The 24937-nt window shown below is 43.5% G+C and overlaps 1 protein-coding gene across 1 annotated transcript in view; it reads left to right on the forward strand.

Annotated features, from left to right (window-relative positions):
• Positions 1-24937, forward strand: part of APOB (apolipoprotein B) — a 39435-nt gene that overhangs the window by 12310 nt on the left and 2188 nt on the right. The window contains exons 13-28 of the mRNA XM_052649316.1: positions 184-395; positions 657-894; positions 1400-1576; positions 2998-3189; positions 4074-4241; positions 4919-5130; positions 7783-7965; positions 9142-9263; positions 11684-11894; positions 12458-12633; positions 12759-12946; positions 13634-13779; positions 14553-14926; positions 15801-23375; positions 24120-24234; positions 24350-24536. Of these exons, the coding sequence (XP_052505276.1) occupies positions 184-395; positions 657-894; positions 1400-1576; positions 2998-3189; positions 4074-4241; positions 4919-5130; positions 7783-7965; positions 9142-9263; positions 11684-11894; positions 12458-12633; positions 12759-12946; positions 13634-13779; positions 14553-14926; positions 15801-23375; positions 24120-24234; positions 24350-24536 (10476 nt within the window). The remainder of the gene's footprint in view (positions 1-183; positions 396-656; positions 895-1399; positions 1577-2997; positions 3190-4073; positions 4242-4918; positions 5131-7782; positions 7966-9141; positions 9264-11683; positions 11895-12457; positions 12634-12758; positions 12947-13633; positions 13780-14552; positions 14927-15800; positions 23376-24119; positions 24235-24349; positions 24537-24937) is intronic.

Below are 24937 nucleotides of genomic sequence, written 5' to 3' on the forward strand. Positions count from 1 at the left end.
ATGCATTTGATATGTGTCTTCTGAGAACCCTTCCTGGAGCTGGTTGCTCTGGGTGAAGAAGGTTCAGTAACAGCATTTGAAGAATTAATAGAGAGAAATTCCACTTGCAAAATAAGATCAGGCATGTTTACCAGACATGTTCCATGTTCAGACAGTGATGACAGTCTCATCTTTGGACTACAGGTCCGGGAAGTCCTTCTTCAGACTTTCCTCGATGACACCTCTCCAGGGGATAAGCGGCTGGCTGCCTATCTCATGCTAATGGGGAGTCCTTCCCAGTCGGATATTAGCAAAATCACCCAACTTCTCCCTCGGGAACAGAATGAGCAAGTGAAGAATTTTGTGGCTTCCCACATCACCAACATCTTAAACTCAGAAGATCTGTATGTCCAGGAGTAAGTAAAGTCATTTTCATGTATCTGCCACAAGGGGCTGAAATTCCAAACCTCAATTCTGATTTAGCCACTGCCTGCCCTTTAAGGCTGTTCTTTCTTCTGGAACCAACATCTGTGTGAAAGTGCAGCAGATCTGAGCCAAGCTTTGGGGGCAAATAAAACCCAAAGAGTTTGGTAGCGATTGGAAATCCACATTGACTTGGGAGTGAGAGAGTAACATGATGTATGTCAGCTCAAAATACTCTCCTTCTTTTTGTCTAGCTTGAAAAGCTTAGTGGAAGAAGCTCTGAAAAAATCTCAGCTTCCAACTATCATGGATTTCAAGAAATTCTCCCAGAGCTATCAGTTTTCCAAATCAATTTCTCTTCCATCCCTTGACCTGGTCTCAGCCAAAATCGAAGGAAATCTTATATTTGATCCAAACAATTACCTTCCTAAAGAAAGCATGCTGAAAACGACCCTCAAAGTCTTCGGATTTGCTTCAGCTGACCTCTTTGAGGTATGTGTGGTCCTGAAGCAGAGTCTTATGTCTTCTAGCCCATTCTGGCCTACATCATAAATAGTCAACTCAAGGGAGCCGTGAGCCAGCTCCAAGAGGAGCAAGAATCATCAGGCAGTGATACCGTCACTTCTTCCCTCCACCCTCTTCTTCCTGCCTCCCCACTAGGGGCCGTGTGGAGCACGACTCCTCGTATGAATGGAATTGCGATGTCTCAGAGAAGCCCTTACACCATAAATCCAAGGGTTCAAACCCCAAATTCACCCCCAAACCAGAATCTTCAGTTTAACTATGTATCCCCTCTGAACCTTAGCTGCCTCTTCCAGGAAACAAGCACATAATAGGTTTTGTCTTGCAAGATTCTGGTGAGATTTAAATAAGACAACTCCTGCCCAGTAGCATTCACCAAGTACTTGTTTAATAAATTGAGCATAAATAGGGGAATGGGAGATGGACAGACAACAGAGAAACCTGATGGTGTTTCTTGCCTGATTTTCTCTCTCAGATTGGTTTGGAAGGAAAAGGTTTTGAACCAACACTCGAAGCTCTTTTTGGGAAGGAAGGATTTTTCCCAGACAGTGTCAACAAGGCTTTGTACTGGGTTAACGGTAGAGTTCCTGATCGTGTCTCCAAGGTCTTGGTGGACCACTTTGGCTACACCAAAGATGATAAACATGAGCAGGTATGTTTTACATATCCTCTCAAGGAAAGCTTTGGGTCTCAATGCGAAAATGTCCTTATCTAAGCCTGGAAATCATCAAAGCACTATCTAACCAAAATGACAACTATGGCTATTACTAACCAGTCCAGTGGGAATAAGAGGCAGTATCCTCTGCAGTGATGGGCCTTTTGGAGATTCAGTCTATCCAGAGTCCAGGCTCATTAGAGGCTCACGAGTATAATGATGAACAGTGTGAACTCTGGGGCATGGGTTTGAAATCTAACCTCACTCTCTTCAAGCTCTGCATACCTGGGCAAGTTGCTTGATGTTATATCTGTTTCCACCTCCCCAGAATGATAATAATAACTTATATCCTTCACAAGGATATTTACAGACTAAATGAACTAAAGTATGTAAAAAGGTAAACAAAGCCCCTGACTCTTGTGTTGATTATTCAAGAAGCAGACACTATTATAATTTTGAAATTCATATTTTCACTGTTATTAACTACTTTCTTTGGCTCTCACCCACATCTGTGCACTAGCTAATGCAGGCAGAATCCTCTTTGAAGTTGGCATAAGCCTCCACTTAAGGAGCAGAAAATAGATTGTGTGATCTGGGCCTTCTTATTCTTTAACTCTTTGCTGTCCAAAGCATGGTCCAGTCATCAGCATCACAGCAACCCCTGTTAGAAATGCAGGTTCTCAGGCCCTACTGGGCTCTATGGAATCAGAACTTGCATTTGAACGAAAACCCCCAAGTAACCAGTATACACATTTCAATTTGAGAAGCAGGGTGGTAATTTACTCCCCGATGCTCACCTCCATCTCCTGATTTACTCACCTCCACTTGAGGCTGAGGGTCTTTGATCTGTTTTGGGTCTCTCAATCACTCTTTCAGCATCAGTCTATGGAATTCTTATCTCTAAGAACTTACCTAGATCAGAGCTTCCCTAGATGAGATGTGTTTCAAGCTTTTGGCCAATGTATACATCAGCTGTGCTTTCCCAGGAAATCCCTAGTGTTTTCCTTTGATGGAGGAGAGAAGGAGTAAGCAGGGGAGGGGATGGGGAACAGAGGATCTTCTAATCTTGGGGAGCCATAGGGATCCTGGCATGCTGGAGAACAGAGATCACCTATGCCTACATCATAGATCACTTGAATGCCTACATCATTCAAGAACAGTGTGGAAGCACCATTGTCCCTGACGAGACCTTAGTTTTTTGTTTTTTGTTGGTTTTTTTTTTTTTAATGTCAGTTTGGAGGAGCTGTCTATCTTTTGATAAAAGGTGGGGGCCTGGTTTCAGTGTCTGCCCCCACGTCCCCACCATGAGGGTTTATGTTTAGGCTCGTCACAGCTGCAATAGGGAGGTCCCACACCTTAACCTAAGGGTGTTTGACAGCACTCACACCTCACTAGACATTTTGTTGTTAAAATCCCAGGACATGGTCAATGGAATCATGTTCAACGTTGAGAAGCTGGTCAAAGATCTGAAATCCAAAGACTTCCCAGAAGCCAGAGCCTACCTCCGCATCTTGGGAGAAGAGCTTGGCTTTGTCAGACTCCACGACCTCCAACTCCTGGGGAAGTTGCTGCTGAAAGGTGTTCATACCCTGCAGGGGATCCCCCAGATGGTAAGTGGACCGTCATAGGATGATGGCTTAGCCTGGGCTCTTTTGAGATCTCCCAGACTCCCTTATGATCCAAGTCATGCAGACCAGAGAAAGTGCTTGCGCTTCCTTCAGAGAGGCAAGTTTGGCTTAGATGTCAGTGAAGAAAATTCCTGGATTCCTAAGGAATTGATAACATTTAGAAATTAAGCTATTCATCATGTATCTATTAACAGCATTCATTTGTTCATGTGGAAAACAGTGTATCTCTCTACCTAGAGAGATACACTTTAATATTTAATATTAAATATTCCCTTTAATATTTAAATGATGAAGTGATTATGAAACAAAGTATGTAGAAAACTTCAGTCCCTTGTCTAAATATTCATAATTATTAGTTTATTTAAAAGGTAGAAAATATCCAAATATACTCCCTAGGATATACATAAAAGAGATCTCAAGTTATTTTCCAGAGGTGTTATAAAGAATAAACACTAATGCATACTGATATGTACATCATCTAAATAGCTCGTCAGTTTTAGAAAACTGGTTTCACCATAATAAATTGTGCTGCAAGTATTCCAACACCAAATAATCAGAATTACGTCATGCCATGCAATGATACTTAAAGTTCACAAATCTCAGAGGCCCAGAAATAGTCTGAAATGCTCTTTGAATCCCCCGTTGAAAATGACATGATATCTACCCAGGGAAAATTTTTGTATTCCAATTTGTTGAAATCAATAATCATTCATCTTTATTTATTAAGCTATTCAGCTAATTAAAATATGCCGGTCTCTTTCACTCTGGATGAAGAAGAATAACTATTGTCTGACATGGGGGAGGCTGCATTTCGGAAAGTCTGCTTCAGTGAGGCTTACTTTTACTCTCTCCTATATGATATATAGATTAAAGAGCTCGTAAGGAAAGGTTCAACAAGTGACTTGTTCCTTCACTACATCTTCATGGACAATGCCTTTGAACTCCCCACTGGACTTGGATTACAACTGCAAGTGTCCTCCTCCGGCATCATCACTCCTGGACTCAAAGCTGGAGTGAAACTAGAAGTAGCCAATGTAAGAATCTGTTCACTTTCCTCCAGGGCAGATGTCTTGTGCAATTTAAAAAGGTGTTTGCAACTCAAGGTGAAGTGCGTCATCATTGGAATCACCTCATTAACTTTTCTTTTTTTAATTTATTTTTAAATTTAATTGGAGGGAAATTGCTTTACAGTGTTGTGTTGGTTTCTGCCATACAACATTGTGAATCAGCCTTAATTATACATATATCACCTCCCTCTTGAACCCCTCTCCCCTCCCCCTACTCCACCCCTCTAGGTCATCACAGAGCACCAGGCTGGGCTCCCAGTGTTATACAGTAACTTCTCACCAGCTATCTATTTTACACATGGTAGTGTGTATGTGTTGATGAACATTAGGCTTCCACCAGGTTGCACCTAGCAACTTTCGCTCAGGCATGGCCATAACGTAAGAACTAAGTGTTTCGGTCATCTTTGTATCCTGTTATGCTTAATGTTAACTTGGGCACTTCCTGGTCCTGGGTATCAGTCTGGCCCTGAAGGACTGAGAACATGGCTTTTCTTCCCACAAACACATCTCAGTAACGCTTCCTCTGGTGTGAGCCATCCAGAGATTCTTCCCAGAAGTGGGAAGCTGGTTGGGGGAGTGGTGATCTGACTGCAGGGGACTGAGGTTATTGAACCAAGCTGATTAGGTCATTGTCTGACTTACAGATGCAGGCAGAACTGGTGACAAAGCCGTCTGTGTCTGTGGAGTTTGTGACAAACATGGGCATCGTCATCCCAGACTTTGCCAGGAGCGGGGTGCAGATGAACACCAACTTCTTCCATGAAACAGGCCTGGAGGCGCGAGTAGTCCTAAAGGCTGGGCAGCTGAAGTTCATCATTCCTTCTCCCAAGAGGCCAGTCAGGCTGTTCAGTGGCAGGTAATTCTTTCATTTAGATCTGACCAGCCAGCTTGATAGAAGAAATTATGACTGCAGGGTTTGGCCAAGCTACACAGTTGATTGAGAAAATTCAGGCCCCAATGGATCTTGATGGGAGGGGCGGGGAATGGGGTGAGAGAAGGTACTAGATTACCTGTCCTAGACTCACTGCATAATTACAGTTTCCTAGACATTTCATATTTCACTAAGCTGAGACTTCAGACCTACTGATTAACTAGTTGCTATTAGATTGTATTTTCTTGTGTGATTTCTTTTGAGAATGAAAAAAAAAAAAAACATGCTAGCTATAGAGAAAACATCCTTGGGAAATGAACATTTTTCCCAAGAAAAATACCAAAGGACATACTGATCTACAATGGCAAAAGTGGACATCTACAGTGGATAAAGCATGAAAGTCCTAATCTACTGACTATGGAGGCAACCTCCTATTAGAGCTCCGTGGTCAATAAAATCCTCAAAGAGGGATTTACCTTAGTGTTTCCATATTTTGGACACTTTTTAATTAATAATTATTATGTTCACTGAACTCTAACCCCCTGAATGCTTTGCAAGAGTGTTATCAAATATAAGACAAATGGAGACCATTTTACTCTCATTCTCTTTTTGCCTACACAATAAAACTTATATAAGGACACATTAATTTATCAATTCAAACATAGTGAGATAAGCAGGGACTGTCAAGTGAAGGCTGAGTTAGAGGAAGCAGGAGAGGACCATGACGTTGTGTATTGTGGAGCCTGTGGCAGTTAGAGAAAGCATTCTGGAGAAAGCCACACTTCAGCTGATCCCTGGAAGCCGTGTGGGAGTTACCCGGACAAAAGAGAAAAGAATGAATGTTCCCAGGCAAAGAGAAAAGCACGTGCAGGGACCTGAAGGAAAAATGTGGTTCCAGGAACTACAAGAAAAGTTCCATGTGGTCAAGTGCATGGGAAATACAGTGAAAGAGGACATGAGAGGCTGCAGGGGTCAGCCTTGTGAGCCATCTTCAGGAGTGTGGGCTCTTCTGAAGGCAAAAGGGTTGAAAGTGGGCGTGTAAATGAAGTACAGTTGGTGTTTTAGAAAACTCTGACTCCGGAGTAGGAGATGGTTCTAGAGGAGGCATGGCCAGAGCAGGAAGATGAGTCAGGAGCCTGGTTACAACCGCACGCTGGGGGAGATGGTAGTGCTGCACCTGAGGAGGGCAGGCAGACAGAGCTATGAACTGACCCCAGAAATCCTTAGGAGGTGGGAACTTGGTGATTGACTGGATGCAGGGAGTGAGCAGGGGGGCAGGGTGAGGAAAAAGGAGGAGTCAGGAGGAGTCAGAGGTGCTCGTCATTGAAATAGAGACTAAAGAAGCAAAGCAGTTGGTGAGGGGGATAAGGACAAATGCCATTTTCAACACACTGGCTTGGAAGTCCTGGGAGACTGAGATACCCAGCTGTGGTCAGATCCATGGGTCTGAGCTCAGTGCAAAGGTCTGAACTATAAATACATATCTGGGCATCACTGGCACATAGAGGTTGTTGAAATCAAACAGTGATTCATGTAGAGTAAGGCATGAGGGACTAGGACAAGAACAGATAGAATATACACACGTAAAAGACGCATATGCAGCAGAGAGTGATAAGGGGTTACCAAAGCCATGAACGGTCACAGAAGCCCAGGAGCAGCCACAGGGGTGGATCACCCCACGGACGGGGCATCACTGGCACTTAGGGTTCCAGCCCACCAGCAAAGGTTGGTCTCAGCGCACCCCTAAAATGAGAAAACAGCCCTGAGAAAAGAACATGATATATCAAAGAGACCATCCTTAGGTGGAATCAGGACATTATGAAGTACTCTTGCACTTACTAATTTTTTAAGAGCATCCTGGGGAGGAGGATACCAGATATTTTCAGATCTAGTTCAGACTCTAAAGTCTTAATCTGGCCATTAGTGAGCAACTCTGCTGAATGTTCCCAAGAGATCAAAGAAGACAAAGCCGGAAAATGTCCATTGGAGGTGACTGGAGATGCTGATGAAGGCAGTTGTAGAAGCAGCAGGAGGGTGGCCGTCAGACCCCTGTTCAGGAGGAGGGTGTTGAATGAAAGTGGTGACTACAGAGGCAGACAGATTTCTTGATTGCGAGGGAGACAAGAGGGGGCTAGAAGGGCAGGAAAAGGGTGTGGAGTGTGTGTACACAGTGGGAAAAGAGACTTGAGTATGTTTAATGCTGGTGGAGAAAAGCTAGTGGAGAGGGATTTCAGGTGAAAAACAAGTCGGACACCTTTAATCTGCACTTTAGGAAGGAAGGGGCAGCCATGAAGTCGGGTCCCAGTGACCGTTACTGACCTCTCTGAGTCTCTTTCATCTGTAAAAGGAGACTCTTAATTCCTACTGTCATGGAAACTACAGATAGGAAATGTGACCAACTTAGTGCAATGTCTTAGCGCAAATTGTTTTGGGAAATGTTAAGAGTCACAGGGTTGTTCGCCTTATTGATGTTCTTCTTACAGTTCTGGGTTTCTGAGTAAATCAAAGAATTTGAGGTGGATATGAACAGAGGAAAGATAGGGAGCAGGGTAAGGGGGCATTTGCATTGGGAGAATCAGTGATGTTCATTTCAATGGCTTGAAAATAACTAGGTTTTTTTCCCCCTTCTTTGACTAGTAACACATTGCATTTGGTCTCTACCACCAAAACGGAAGCGATCCCACCTCTCATTGAGAACAGGCAGTCTTGGTCAACTTGCAAACCTTTCTTCATTGGCCTGAACTATTGCATCACGGGTGCTTACTCCAATGCCAGCTCCACAGACTCTTCCTCCTACTACCCGCTGACTGGGGACACCAGGTCAGAAATGCTCAGTGTCTCTGCCCAGCATCTGCTCACCTCCTAGATTATGACCACCTCGCAGGGCTTCCCATGTGGTGCTAGTGATAAAGAATATGCCTGCCAGTGCAGGAGACACACAGGCATGGGTTCCATCCCTGGGTGGGGAAGATCCGCTGGAGAAGAAAATGACAACCCAGTATTCTTGTCTGGGAAATCCCATGGACCGAGGAGCCTGCCGGGCTACAGTCCAGGGGGTCACCCAGAGTTGGACATGACTGAGTGTTCACGTGCAAGCAGGGCCAAGGAAGAACACTGTGTGTTGTATTGCCATGTGACCAGCCTCAGGAACTTGCTCTATGCCTTGGTTATTAGAACTGTGGTCCTTTGCCCTACACACAAGAAGGGTACCTACCTAACCTTTGTGGCTAGGTTTTGGCATCTCCACAGGTGGAGAGGAGAGGGCAGTGTTGGAAGGTGAGGTGTCATAACCCCTAGGGAGGTCTTAGCTCCAAAAATAAACAAAGGAAATTTTATCAAACTCCCTCAAGGAAACTACCCACTGCCACTGAGAATCACTCCTTTAAAAGCATCTCTTTGTAGGTGGTGCCCCCTTTTTCTCCCTCATGCATTAGAGGAGGAGATCATAGACACATGCTGATTTGCTCCCAGTTCAGTATCCATGTTTCCATTACCTCCAGACACACTGGCAAGATCTTTCTTGAAGCCATTCCTACTCCGTGGCTTCCCTTGTGGCTCAGCTGGTAAAGAGTCCGCCCACAATGCGGGAGACCTGGTTTCAATCCCTGGGTTGGGAAGATCCCCTGGAGAAGGCAAAAGCTACCCACTCTAGTATTCTGGCCTGGAGAATTCCATGGACCTTATAGTCCATGGAGTCGCAGAGTCGGACACGACTGAGCGACTTTCACTTCACTTCCCACTCCTTATTCTCAGCTTTGCTGACTTAACCAGCCAACCCCTGCTGGTCCAAAAACCCCAGGCATCCTGGGATTTGCCCTTGCCTTGGGCTTTTGGAGGAAATGAAGGGACCTTAAAGATCATCATTAGTTAAGGACAAGAGACAGGGTTAAATAAGGACCAGATTTTTGTTGCAATTGGGGCCGAGTTGTTTTGGCGATGATATTATCATCACGAAGGCTCTAACATTATGCATCACATGCATTTTAACATCTTTAGATTTGAACTGGAACTGAAGCCCACAGGAGAAGTGGAACAGTATTCTGCCAAGGCATTTTACGAACTCCGGAGAGATGGTGAAGCCTTGGTGGACATGCTGAAGCTTGTAACTCAGACTGAAGGCAAGTATGCAGAAAAGGGCCCTTCCATCTCCGCCCTCAATCTCAAGTCCAGGACTCACAAGGAGAACGCATTTCACTTAATGGATTTAACAAATAGTTACTGAGTGCTGGTTAAGTGTCAGGCCTGATCTAAGAGCTGAAGATAGAATAGTAAACAGAGATAAAGTCACTGTCTTTTGTGAAGTTTATAGTAAACAACCAAACAAGTAAATATTCAGAAGGTCAGATTTCTGCTGGGGAGAAGAGAGCACAGAGGGGCCTAGGGGATGTCAGGAGTGGCAGCCAGGAGAAAGGGTAGGGGAAGCCAGTGCCATATGGAATGAAAAGGGAAGCTCTCACTGGTAAAGGGAGCATAAACAAGAGGCCTGAAAGAGGTAAGGGGATAATGCACATGTAAAGACTGAGGGGCCAGCTGGTGCAAAGGTCCTGGGGCAGGTGCATGGCCTCTGTTTGAGGAAAAGGAAGGAAGTTGGTATGGCTGAATCAGAGATCAGGGAGGAAACCTATAGAAGATGAAGTCAGAGAAATAGGGACAAGGCGAAGGATGGTCGTGTAGGCTGTGTAAGGATGTTAATTTTTACAATGAGTGAAGTAAGCTACTATTTTTTTAAATTGACGTATACTTGATCTAAAATGTGTTACTTTCAGGTATCTAGCAAAGTGATTCGGTTATATATATATATATATATATATATATATATATATATATATATACTTTTTCAGATTCTTTTCCATTATAGATTATTACAAGATATTGACTATAGTTCCCCGTGTTATATAGTAGATCCTTTTTTAATCTCTTTTATACATAATACTGCATATCTTTTGATCTTAAACTCTTAATTTACCCATCCACCCACTTTGTCCTTTGGTAGCCATAAGTTTGTTTTCTGTGAGTCTGTTCTAACAGTAAATTCATTTGTATCATTTGTTTAGATCCCACATGTTAGTGATATCATATGATATTTGTCTTGCTTTGTCTGACTTATTTCATTTAGAACAATAATCTCTAGGTCCATCCATGTTTCTGCATATAGCAATGTTTTATTCCTTTTTATGGCTGGGTAGTATTCCATTGTATGTGTATACCAGATCTTCTTTATCCATTCATCTGTTTGTGGACATTTAGGTTTCTTTTATGTCTTCACTATTGTAAATAGTGCTGCTATGAACATTGGGGTTCATGTATCTTTTCAAATTAGGTTTTTTGTCTAATTTGGGTGTATGCCCAGGAGTGGGATTGCTACATCATATGTTTATAATTTTTAGTTTTTTAGGGAACCTCCATACTATTCTTCATAGTGGCTGCACCAATTTATAGCCCCATCAACACAGTAGAAGGGTTCTCTTTTCTCCATATCCTATCCAGCATTTATTATTTTTAGACTTCTTGATAATGGCCATTCTGACCAGTGTGAGGTGACATCTCACTGTAGTTTAAAAACAAAAGGAAAACAAAACCCACAGGAAAGGGGGTGCTCACAGGGGATATGGATGAAAAAAAAAAGTCATTTAACAATTTTACAAGAGATGTAAAATGGGTAAACCTGTGAACTGAAGGAAACCTGAGAATCTTGCGACAAAGAAGGGAGGAGCTGGGAGAGAGGCAGGCAGGGCATAGTGGCAGAGAGCCAAGAAGGATGTCATAGGCAGATCCTCATACGGAGATGTGTGCCTGCCAGAGCCAAGCCTTTACTGATCCCTGAACATGCTAAGTGTTTCTCATGTCAGGCCCTTTGCAATTCTGATTTCCTCTGCCTGGACAGCTCTCCCCATAGGGTACAGCCTGGCTCAGCATCTTTCTCATTTTTATTTATTTATTTGGCTGTGCCAGGTCTTAGCTGCGGCATGCAAGATCTTTAGTTGCCACATGCGAACTCTAAGTGTGGCATATGGGATCTAGTTCCCCGACCAGGGATGCAACCTGGGTCCCCTACACTGGGAGCTTGGAATGTTAGCCAATGGACCACCAGGGAAGTCCCTCACCCTCTCTCTTCATTCAAGCCTCTGCCCACATATCCTCTTATCAGAGCTTCTCTGGCCACCACGCATGAAACAGCACCTCTTCTGTCCTTCTCTGTCCTTTACCATCTTATCCAGTTTTACTTTTCATCTTAACATTTATTACCACCAGACATATGTACTCGCTTATTGTCTGTACACCTCCCACTGGAATGTCAGCTCCATGAGGACTAGGAATCCCAGTGCCAAGAGCAGTGCCTCGCCCATGATAAGTAATCAGTAAATATTTACAAGCTGAACACATGTCCAGGTACCCTAGACTTAAAAATTTAAGGTAAAATCCCTGAACTGTGTCCTCAGTTGAGTGCATTAAGTTCTGGAGGTTTCTCTGCCTTGTTCTCTTTTCTTCCTATATGGAGCTGATGAATATGTATCTTGACTCTTGTACGCTCTCCCAGGTGTGAAGCAGACCGAGGCTACTCTGCTGTTCAGATACAATCGGCAGAGTAAGACCTTGTCCAGTGAACTCCACATTCCAGATTTTGACGTTGACCTTGGGACAGTCCTCAAAGTTAGTTATGACCCGTCTAAGGAAAAGAAGTCTTACAAGCTCACCCTGGACTTTCAGAACAAGAAAATCACTGAGGTCACCCTCACTGGCCACATAAGGTAAGGAACTCTCCAGGGGGGTCTGGCCAGAGCTATGGACCCTCCTGGCTCTGCCCTTTCTTCCTTTTCAGCTTTAAAGCTGACCAGGCCAGGGGTACCCACAGTCCACAGTGCAAGGGACAGATAGAACCCTCGTCATTCTGACTCTCTGCTCATGTCTGGTTGGACCGGCCTGACATTCACTGGTATTACTATTCATGAGTCACTGTGCTGAGCACTTTAATTATCTCAGCCCTCGTGATAAACTGCAAGGTAGGTATGAGTTTCTCTGTTTTATAGATGAGGGAATGGCAGCTCAGAAGGGTTAAATAATTTGGCCAAGACAGCAGAGATAGTAAAGGGTGGAGCAGGATTCAGTTTTTGAAAACCTCTCCCCTACCTCCCTGGAAAGTCCTGAATTTGTGCCGAGTTAGCTTTAGAAGCTGAGGAGTTTAATCTCTGGTCACTTCTTTGAGCCATTCGTGTATCATGTTTTCATCACGACAAATAGAACCCGTGTTTCATCCTGCGTATCTCCTTGGAATGAATGGAATCATTGATGTTGACCTTTTCTTTTTCAATAGCTATGACAGGAGGGAAGAAGGCAAAATCAAAGGTGTGATTTCCATACCCCGTTTGCAAGCGGAAGCCAGAAGTGAGATTCTCAGCCTCTGGTCTCCCTCAAAACTGCTCCTTCAGATGGACTCCTCTGCCACGGCTTACGGCTCAACAATATCCAAGAAGGTGGCGTGGCGTTATGGTGTGTATGTCCCTCCTACATGAGCACACCCAAGAAGAGCTCCGTGTACTTGAGGGCAGTGCTGACAGCCATAGGTAGGGACTGACCTGGTGCTCTTGACAGCTATTTCCCATGTGTGTTTTCAGATGGAGAGAAGATTGAATTTGAATGGAACACAGGCACCAATGTGGATACTAAAAAAGCAACTTCCAATTTCCCTGTGGATCTCTCTGGTCTTCCTAAAAGCTTGCATACGTATGCCAATATTCTCCTGGATCGCAGAGTTCCTCAGACAGACCTGACTTTTCGGCACATGGGTTCCAAATTAGTTGCTGTGAGTACACGTCAGCCAGTCAATAAATACACAGTGATAATTACATAGACAACCCTACATTAGGTGAAAGAGAATATCCAATGATGGAGAAGGTATGCTTCCCACCTCCAGGGAATTCCTGGGGAGAAAAAGAAGCATTGACATGCGCACTCTAGTTGTTTAGGTGTTAAGTCTTGTCCAACTGTTTTGCAACCCCATGTACTATAGCCCACCAGGCTCTTCTGTCCATGAGATTTCCCAGGAAAGAATACTGGAGTGGTTTGCCAACTCCAGGGGATCTTCCTGACCCAGGGATTGAACTTGCCTCTCCTGCATTGGCAGGCAGGTTCTTTACCACTGAGCCACCAGGGAAGCCCTTAATATGTGCCTAGTTACCCAGTTACATAAGGCTGTATGTTTTAAATACCAAATGAATACTAAGCAGAAGAGTTACCTGTGCCTAAGACATCACAGGGAACTTCAGCATACTGGCTAGAGGGTTGACTATGCTATGCATTCCTTTTATAAAATACAGGAAGAGATGAATTACTGCCAACCAAAATTAAATAATTTTATGATTTACATTTTAACTTTGAGTATATCATCCTGCTTAATGATAGAAGTGTCAAATTTAGATTATCACCTAATGTGAACTGAGTTTGATGCCTGTCCATGCCCACTGCTTTTAAAACTCCTGTTATTTTGTAGGCAGCAAGCACCTGGCTCCAGGAGACATCCAAGAGTCTTCCTTACGCCCAGAATATACAAGATCAACTCAGTGGCCTGCAAGAGTTGTGCCTCCAGAAAATGAAATTGCCAAACTTCCACATCCCAGAAAACCTCTTCTTGAAAAGGTGAAAAAATGAACCAGAAAAATTTCTTGAACCATGAGACGTAAATGGAAGATTTTACTTAGCGTGATTTAGGCCTTTTTTCAATTTACATTTTTAATGGAAGTGATGTGAGCATTTTATTAGTAACTGTAGCATAAATGCTATGGCATTTTTGCATTAGTAAATATGAGGTCAGAATGTGAGCACCAACCCAGTTAAAAAAAAAAAATCCTAAGAAAGTAATTAGGAGATTCTAGTACTCTGTCCCGAAGATGTTTCACAGGTTATGAAACGCATTTGCAGGTAAGTGATTGTGTCACTGTAAAAACAAGAAAAACTATGACTTGGGCTTCCAGGTGGCGCTAATGGTAAAGAACCTGCCTGCTAATGCAGGAGCTATAAGAGATTCCAGTTCTATCGCTGGGTCGGGAAGATTCCCTGGAGGAGGGCATGGCAACCCACTCCAGCATTCTTGCCTGGAAAATACCATGGACAGAGGAGCCTGGCAGTCTACAGGGTCGCAAAGTGTCAGACATGACTGAAGCAACCTAGCCCACACAACTATGACTTAGACGGATGGTAGTCATAAGGACACAGCTCTTGGAAGGGATTTGAATGAATCTGAGTGTTTGATAGGTAGGGATTAAGACCAAGAACTCCAGGCCCTGGGAAGAGCATGAGCAGCCTGCAGTACTGGATTGAGAATGGGACACCTGCACTGTTGTTTGAAAGGTCAGGAGGCAGCGAAGTTCTTGCCGTCTGACTGTGGGCACTGTCTTTGCTCTTCATTTCAGTGACGGTCGGATCAAATACACCTTGAACAAGAACAGTATGGAAATTGAGATCCCATTGCCTTTTGGTGGCAAATCCTCCGAAGATCTAAAGATGTTCAAGACGATTCAGACTCCAGCCCTCAACTTCCAGCCTCTGGGATTCCACCTGCCATCGCAAGAGTTCCAAATCCCCACTTTTACCATCCCCCACTTGTATCCACTGCGGCTGCCCCTCTTGGGTGTGCTAGACCTCTCCACAAGTATCTACAGCAACTTGTACAACTGGTCTGCCTCCTATACTGGCGGCAACACCAGCACGGACCACTGGAGCCTTCAGGCTCAGTACCACGTGAAGGCAGATTCTGTGGTCGACCTGCTCTCCTACCACGTGCAAGGTGAGCCATGCTCACAGGGAGGGTCACAGAACAGCTTCGCTGCATGTCCCAGTGGGAGAACCTCCTCTAGGAAGGGAAAAACTTCCTTACAGATATTTTTCTTGCTACTTGGAACCCTGTTCTTTTATTATTATTATTATTTTTAATTGAAGGATAATTGTTTTCCAATATTGTGTTGGTTTCTGCCAAACATCGACATGAATTGGCCATAGGTATGCCTATGTCCCCTCCCTCTTGAACCTCCCTCCCAGCTCCCTTCCTGCCCCTCCCCTCCAGGTTGTTACAGAGCCCCAGTTTGAGTTCCCTGACTCATACGGCAAATTCCCATTAGCTGTCTGTTTTACATATGGTCATGTATATGTTTCCATGTTACTCTCTCCATATATCCCACCCTCTCCTTCCTCCCCCTCCACCACCTTGTTCATAAGTCTGTTCTCTATGTCTGCGTATCCACTGCTGCCCTGCAAATAGGGAACCCTATACTTTTTCTTTCCTACCTTTATCCCTCCCTGCCTCTCTTCTTTTGGAAATATTTATTAAACACATATGTATCAAGTATCCTACTAGGCAGTAAGAGAGCAAATGAACAGATAAACTAGCAGTTAGATTTCAGTGTGAAAGATGCTGTGATACAGTCTAGGTATAAAGTGGAGGCACTTAAAAGGGAAACCCAGCAAGGTCTGTGGTAGTCAGGGAGGGCTTCTGGGAGGAAGGCCTTTTGCTGTCAGATTTTATGCTCACACTACAGATAGAGGAGACTGTGGCACAACTGACCCAGACCAGTGGGACTTCATTACTGAAAGCCTTTCACCATAGAAATTGTTCTGGAGATGCATGACTTCATTTAATCAGTGTGTTTTGATTTTTATGCTAGGATCTGGAAAAACAGCGTATGACCACAGGAATACACTCACGTTATCAGGTGATGGGTCTCTACACCACAAATTTCTGGATTCAAGTGTCAAATTCAATCACGTAGAGAAAAGGGGAAACAGTCCAGCCTCAAAAGGTCTGCTAACATTTGATGCATCCAGTGCCTGGGGCCCGCAAATCTCTGCGTCAGTCCATTTGGACTCAAAGAAGAAAGAGCATTTGTACGTCAAGGAAGTCAAGATTGACGGACAGTTCAGAGCCTCTGCATTCTATGCTAAAGGTGCATATGACCTGTCTTATCAGAGAGATCCTGCCACGGGCCAGCTCACTGGAGAATCCAACCTGAGGTTTAACTCCTCCTACGTCCAGGGCACCAACCAGATAACAGGAAGGTACGATGATGGCACTGTCTCCATTACCTCCACCTCGGATCTGCAAGATGGCCTTGTGAAAAATACTGCTTCCCTGAAATATGAGAACTATGAGCTGACCCTGAAATCTGACACCAACGGGAAGTATGAGGACTTTGCCACTTCAAACAAAGTGGATCTGACCTTCTCTAAGCAGAATGCATTGCTCCGTTCTGAGTATCAGGCTGATTACAAGTCACTGAGGTTCTTCACCCTGCTTTCTGGATCTCTAAATTCTCATGGCCTTGAGTTAAATGCCGACATCATGGGCACTGACAAAATTAATAGTGGTGCTCACAAGGCAACACTCAGGATTGCCCGGGATGGAATGTCCACCAGTGCAACGACCAGCTTGAAGTATAGTCCCCTGGTGCTGGAGAATGAACTCAACGCGGCAGTCAGCCTCTCTGGGGCATCTCTGAAATTAACATCTAACGGCCGCTTTCGAGAACACCATGCGAAATTCAGTCTAGATGGAAAAGCTGCCCCCACAGAGGTGTCGCTGGGAAGTGCTTATCAGGCCATGATTCTGGGTGTCGACAGCAAAAACATCTTCTACTTCAAAATCAACCAGGAAGGACTCAAGCTTTCAAATGACATAATGGGTTCATATGATGAAATGAAACTTGACTACACAAACAATCTGAACGTTGTAGGGTTCTCACTGGACTTCTCTTCCAAACTTGACAACATTTATAGCTCCGACAAGTTTTATAAGCAAAATTTTAATCTACAGTTAGAGCCCTATTCTCTGGTAACTACTTTAAACAGTGACTTGAAATTCAATGCTCTGGATATGACCAACAATGGAAAATTAAGGCTAGAACCTCTGAAGCTGAATGTGGGTGGAACCATAAAAGGAGCCTACCAAAATGACGAAATAAAACACATCTACACTCTTTCTTATGCTGACTTATCTGCAAGCTATAAAGCAGACACTGTAGCTAAGGTACAGGGAACAGAGTTTAGCCATCGGCTCAACACGAACATTGCTGGGCTTGCTTCAACTGTGGACATCAGTACAAGCTACAATTCAGACTCCCTGCATTTCAGCAATGCATTCCGCTCTGCAGTGGCCCCATTCACAGTGACCATCGACACACATACAAATGGCAATGGGAAGCTGGTTCTCTGGGGACAACACACGGGGCAGCTGTACAGCAAATTCCTGTTGAAAGCAGAACCTCTGGCCTTTACTTTCTCCCATGATTACAGAGGATCCACAAGTCACCATCTCACGTCCAGGAGGAGCGTCACCACTGCTCTTGATCACAAAGTCAGTGCCCTACTCACTCTGGCTGAGCAGACAGGCAACTGGAAACTCAGGACCCGGTTGAACCAAAATGAATACAGCCAGGACTTCAGTGCTTACAACACAAAGGACAAAGTTGGTGTTGAGCTCAGTGGACGAGCCCTGGCTGACCTCACTGTGCTGGACTTCCCTATTGCAGTGCCTCTTGTACTCAGCAAGTCCATCAACATCATCGACACTTTAGAGATGAGGGACTCTGTTGGTCAGCCCCAAGAATTCACTCTTGTTGCTTCTGTAAAATATGATAAGAACCAAAATGCTCACGCCATCCATCTCCCATTCTTTAAATTCCTGCCAAAATATTTTGAGAAGACTCGGGTAGTAGTTATAGGTGCGCTGGGGGCTGTACAGAAAGAATTGAAGCGCACCCATATTGATCAGCACATGAGGAAATGCATAGCAGCCTTGGACAGACTCTCACAGCAAGTTAGTGATTATCTGAGCACGTTCAATTGGGAGAGACAAGTTTTGAGTGCCAAGGAGAAACTAACTGCTTTCACAGAAAATTATAGAATGACAGAAAATGACCTGCAAATTGTATTAGACAATGCCAAAATCAACCTTAATGAAAAACTGTCTCAGCTGCAGACATATGTGATACAATTTGATCAGTATATTGAAGATAATTATGATTTGCATGATTTTAAGACAACTGTTGCTAAGATTATTGATCAAATCATTGAAAAATTGAAAATTCTTGATGAACATTATCATATCCGCGTCAATTTAGTAAAAAAAATTCGTGATCTGTATTTTTTTATTGAAAATTTTGATTTTAACAAAGTTGGAAGTAGTACTGCATCTTGGATTCAAAATATGGATACTAAGTATCAAATAAGAATCCAGATACAAGAAAAACTGCAACAGCTCAAGGTACAGATTCAGACTGTAGACTTCCATCACCTTGCTGAAATGTTCAAACAGCAGGTTGAAGCTGTTGACATCAGAGTGCTTTTAGATCAGTTGAGAACTACAATCCCATTTCAAAGAATAAAGGAAATTATTGAGCATGTCAAATACCGTGTTACAAGTCTTTCTGAAGGTTTTGAAGTAACTGAGGAAATCAAAGCTTTCAGAGTCATGGTCCATGAGTTCATTGAGATGTATAAAATAGATCAACACATCCAGGTTTTAATGGATAAATCAGTGCAGTTAGCCCAACAATATAAGCTGCAGGAGACTGTTCAGAAGCTAAGCAGTGTCCTACAGCAAGTCAAGATGGCAGAAATTGTTGAAAAATTGATCGGGCTTACCGACAATGCTCTCAAGCAGCTTGAAGCATTGTCTTTTAATCAATTCCTTGAAGAAGTAAACAGATTCCTTGACATGTTGGTAAAAAAATTAAGGTCATTTCATTACCACCAGTTTGTAGATGAAACCAATAACAAAATTCATGAGGTGACTCAGCGAATCAATGATGAAATTCAGGCCCTGGAACTCCCACAGAAAGCAAAGGCACTCAGACTGCTTGTAGAGGATGCTAGGACTGTGGTCTCAACCTATCTGGAAAACCTAAAGACCACCAAAATCACCTTATTCTTGGATTGGTTACAGGAGGCTCTAAGTTCAACATCTGTAACTTACATGAAAGCAAAATTTCAGGAGACCCTGGAAGATTTTCGAGACCGAGTATATCAAATGGATGTACGTCAGGAACTCCAGCGGTACCTGTTCCTAGTGGGCCAGGTTTATAACACACTCGTCCCCTACATTTCTGACTGGTGGGCTCTTGCTGCTAAGAACCTTACTGACTTTGCAGAACAGTATTCGATACAAGACTGGGCTGAAAACCTGAAAACATTAGTAGAAAAAGGGTTCACTGTTCCCGAAATCCAGACCACCTTTGGGACCATACCTGCCTTTGAAATCAGTCTCCGTGCCCTTCAGGAGGCTACGTATCAGACTCCTGACTTCACCATTCCCCTGACAGATCTGAGGATCCCATCCTTTCAGATCAACTTCAAAACACTAAAGGATGTGAAAATCCCATCCAGCTTTTCCACGCCAGAATTTACCATCCTTAATACTCTCCATGTCCCTTCCTTTACAATTGACTTCGTAGAAATAAAAATAAAGATCATCAGAACCATTGACCAGATGCTGAACAGTGAACTGCAGTGGCCAGTCCCGGAAGTGTACCTGGGGGATCTGAGCGGAGTGGATACCATTCTTGCTGGAATCACTGTGCCAGACTTCCACTTACCGGAAATCACTATTCCAGAATTTGTCATCCCGAATCTTAACCTTACAGATTTTCAAGTTTCTGACCTTTACATCCCAGACTTCCAGCTTCCCCATATCTCACACACAATTGAAATACCTGCTTTTGGCAAGCTGTACGGCATTCTGAAAATCCAGTCTCCCTTTTTCACGTTAGATGCAAATACTGACATTCAGAATGGAACAGCTTCGGAAAACCAGGCGGAGATTGAGGCTTCCATCAGTGCCAAAGGAGCATCCAGATTAGAAGTGCTCAATTTTGATTTTCAAGCAAAAGCACAACTTTCGGACCCTACGATTAATCCACTGGTTCTGAAGGAATCCTTGAGGTTCTCTAGCAAGTACCTGAAGACAGAGCATGAGAGTGAGATGCTCTGGGTTGGAAATGCTATCGAGGGAAAGTCAAACACAATGGCAGGTATACACACAGAAAAAAATACACTGGAGCTCAGTAACAGTGTGCTCGTCAACATGAATAATCAGCTTACCCTGGACAGCAACACAAAGTACTTCCACAAATTGAACATCCCCCAGCTGGATTTCTCCAGCCAGGCTGACCTGCACAGTGACCTCAAGACCCTGTTGGAAGCTGGACACATAGCATGGGCTTCTTCTGGAACAGCATCCTGGAAATTGGCCTGCCACGAATTCTCAGATGAGGGAACACATGAATCCCAAAGTAGCTTTACTGTGGAAGAGTCCATCACTTCCTTCAGATTGTCTAATAAGATCAACAGCAAACACCTAAGAGTGAACCAAAAAATACTGTATGAGTCTCAATTCCTCAACTTCTCTAAATTTGAAATCCAGTCACAAGCTGAATGCCAGCATGTGGGTCGCAGTGTTCTAACTGCTAAAGGCCTGGCACTGCTTCAAGAGGGGAAGGCGGAGATAACTGGCAACCATGATGTTCATTTAAATGGGAAAGTTGTTGGAACTTTGAAAAATTCTCTTTTCTTTTCAGCACAGCCATATGAGATGACTGCATCCACAAACAATGAAGGGAACTTAAGAGTTAGCTTTCCATTAAAACTGACAGGGAAGATAGACTTTCTGAATAATTATGCACTGTTTCTGAGTCCTAGTACCCAGCAAGCCAGTTGGCAAACAAGTGGCAGGTTCAATCAATATAAGTACCATCAAAATTTCTCTGCTGGCAACAATGAGAAAAGCATCGAAGCCCACATAGGAATAAATGGAGAAGCCAACCTGGATTTCTTAAACATTCCTTTAACTATCCCTGAAATGACTCTACCTTACACAAAGCTCACAACTCCCCAGATGAAAGAAATCTCCTTATGGGAAAAGACAGGCTTGAAGGATTTCTTGAAAACAACAAAGCAATCATTTGATTTAAGTGTAAGAGCTCAGTATAAGAAAAACAAAGACAAGCACTCCATCCCAGTTCCTCTGGATGCCTTCTACACACTTATCCATCGTAACATCAATTCCTTCTCCAGGCTTTTCGAGAGAGTCAGAAACCAGGCACTAGATTTTTTTATCAAATCCTATAATGAAGCAAAAACTACATTTGATAAGTACAAAGTTGAAAAATCCCTTAACCAGCAACCCAAGATCTATAAAATTCCTGGATACACTATTCCAGTTGCCAACATTGAAGTGTCTCCCTTCACAGTGAAGATGTTAACATTTGAGTATATGATCCCCAAAGAGATCAGCACCCCCAGCATCACTGTCCTGGGTTCTGGCATCTACGTACCCTCATACACGTTAGTCCTGCCATTCTTAGAGTTGCCAACCCTTCATGTCCCTAAGGAATTTTCTGAGCTTTCTCTTCCAGAGTTCAAGGTATTGAGTACCATAAACAAAATTTTAATTCCAGCCCTGGGCAATATTAGCTATGATTTTTCCTTTAAATCAAGCGTCATCACACTGAATACCAATGTTGGTCTTTATAACCAGTCAGATATTGTCGCTCATTTTCTTACTTCATCATCTTCTGTCATGGACGCACTGCAGTACAAATTAGAGGGCACCTCAAGTTTGACGAGGAAAAGAGGACTGAAGTTAGCCGCAGCTTTGTCCCTGAGTAACAGATTTGTGGAGGGCAATCATGACAGTACCATTAGTTTCACCAAGAAAAATATGGACGCATCAGTGACAACAACAGCAAGAGTCCAAATTCCAATTCTGAAAATGACTTTCAAGCAAGAGCTTCATGGGAATACCAAGTCAAAACCTGCTGTCTCTTCAGTCATTGAATTAAAGTATAATTTCAATTCCCCCAAACTTCTCTCTGCTGCTATGGGAGCAGTTACCCACAAGCTCACCTTAGAAAGCCTCACCTCTTACTTTTCCATTGAGTCATCTACAAAAGGAAGTGTTGAGGGTTCTTTTGGTTCACAGGGATATTCAGGGTCTCTTGCCAGTGAAGCCAGCACTTACTTGAATTCCAAGGGCACCAGATCTTCTGTGATACTGCAAGGAGCCTCCAAAGCAGATGGTCTCTGGGACCTCAAAGTAAAAGAAAATTTTGCTGGAGAAACCACACTCCAACGCATATATACCATCTGGGAACAAAATATAAAAAACCATTTAGAGCTAGGGGGCCTCATTTTAACATCTGGAGAGCATACAAGCAAAGCCACCCTGGAGCTCTCCCTGTGGAAAATATCAGCTCTTGTTCAGGTCCGTGCACATCAGCCCGGTTCCCTCCTTAAAATCAATTACCTTGGCCAGGAAGTCTCCTTGAATGTTAACACTGAGAACCAGAAAATCAGCTGGAAAAGTCAGGTCCAGGTTCATTCTGGGTCTCTCCAGAACAATATACAGCTCTCTAATGACCAAGAAGTGGCTCGCTTTGACATGGCAGTCTCCTTAGAAGGGCACCTACGGTTCCTCAAAGATACTGTCCTACCGGTTTATGACAAGAGCTTATGGGACCTGCTAAAGCTGGATGTCACCACCAGCCTTAATAGGAAACAGTATCTCCGTGCTGCAACTGCCGTCATATATACCAAAAACCCCAATGGTTATCTTGTCTCTATCCCCATGCAAGAATTGGATGATAAATTCATTATTCCTGGACTGAAACGAAATAATCAGAATTCCGTTTATGTCACACCTACATTCCAAGTCCCCTTTACAGATCTTCAGGTTCCATCCTACACACTTGACCTCAGTGAAATAGAAATCTACAAGAAGCTAAGTACTCTTCCATTGACCTTAAACGTATCAACTCTACCCAAAGTAAAATTCCCCAGAGTTGATGTGTTAATACAATACTCTAAACCAGAAGCCTCCTCTGTTCCCTTTTTTGAGATAACTGTGCCTGCATCTCAGTTGACTGTGTCCCACTTCACCCTTCCCAAAAGTATTTCAGTTGGCAGCACTGTTCTGGATCTAAACGCAGTTGCCAGTAACATCGCAGACTTTGAGCTGCCGACCATCACTGTGCCTGAGCAGACTCTTGAGATTCCTTCCATGAAGTTCTCTGTACCTGCTGGAATTCTCGTTCCTTCCTTTGGAACACTGACCACACGTTTTGAAGTGGCCTCGCCCTTGTATAACACCACTTGGAGTGCTGGTTTGAAAAACAAAGGAGATCATGTTGAAACATTCCTTGACTCCACATGCAGCTCAACCATTCAGTTCCTGGAATATGACCTAAATGGTAAGGAAATTTCCTGACTCCCCGCCCTAACCCACACACACAGGCTGTATTTCCTTTTTTTTTTAAGACTTTGCTTCTATTTGGCTGTGCTGGGTCTTCGCTGCTACCTGGAGTTTTCTGTAGTTGTGGTGAGTGAGGGCTCCTCTCTAGTTGTGGCGCGTGGGCTTTCATTGCAATGGCTTCTCTCGTTGCAGAGCATGTGCTTCAGTTGTCGCAGTTCCCGGGCTCTAGAGCTCAGGCCCAATAGTTGTAGTACACAGGCTTCGTTGCTCCTTGCCATGTGGGATCTTCCCAGATCAGGGATCAAACCCATGGTTCCTGCATTGGCAGCTGGATTCTTTACCAATGAGCCACCAGGGAAGCTCCCCCACCCTCTGCACATGCTGTATTTCTTCAATGAGAGTTGCAAATAAATCATTATGTATTTAGATAGGACTTGAGGCAAAGCTGCTCTCTATAGCAAAATTTAAAAGAGGCAGGAAGGAGATACATTTATACTCCATGTGTGAAAACCATCCTGTTGAAAACCTACTGACATTCTACAGAAATAGTTTCAGAGAAAATAGGTGTTTCTGTAATCATTTTAGGACGAATAAGGTCTCCTTCTATTTTTTTTTCAAATGAGGACTGCATGTTACAAACATATAAGACATATAGTTAAGATAGAATTCTCTGTTTTCACAAGGAAAATATTTATATCCTGCAGTTACTAATCTAATGAAATATAAAATCTGTCCCATACAGTTGTAGGAACACACAAAATCGAAGGTGGCATGTTAGTGTATAAGACTAACGCATCATTTGCACACCGTGACTTCAGTGCAGAATATGAAGAAGATGGCAAATATCAAGGACTTGGGTAGGGAACTTTTAATTTCATCTTTTTTCCAGTCATTGTGGTGTCTGCCATCTCCACCTCCTTTTCATGAAGGCCCATCTGTTTCTTGGGGGGTTTGGGGTGTTTTTGCTTTCAGGTACTGGAATGGAAAGGTTGACCTTAACATCACCAGCCCAACACTAACTGATGTCTGTCTGCACTACCAAGAAAGTGAGAACCACTTCTCCTCATCAGTAGCCTCCCCAGCCATAGGCACTGTGGTCATCGACGTGAAAAACATTAGCAATACCTTATTGGGATGGAACCTCTACTACTGCCCTCAGGTGAGTCCCATATAGTGGTTTACACGTATCAAGAGCAAACATGGAATATGGGCAGATAAATTGAAGTCCATACAAAGTATTACCTGGGCTTTCCAAAACCAGGTAAAACACAAGCAATGAACTGGTTAAACTTCTCTTCTGAGGAACTATTCTCCAGAAAGTGTTAGGAGTCTTTTGTTGATTGTATGAAATGCACATATGACTTCCTATTACCACTATTACTTTATTACATTTGGGTAATTCTAGAAAGATGAGAGTTTTGCCTCATCACCTAAATCATGGACAAACTCTGCTGTATGCTGAGTACATTTTTCAGATTGGGGCATCTGGAGTATTTGAGGCTTCAAAATTCTTCCCCATGATAGGATTGTTAGGTGAGATATGCCAAATTCCTCTCACCT

Source organism: Budorcas taxicolor, chromosome 11, assembly GCF_023091745.1.
Source record: "Budorcas taxicolor isolate Tak-1 chromosome 11, Takin1.1, whole genome shotgun sequence".
Lineage (NCBI taxonomy): Eukaryota > Metazoa > Chordata > Mammalia > Artiodactyla > Bovidae > Budorcas > Budorcas taxicolor.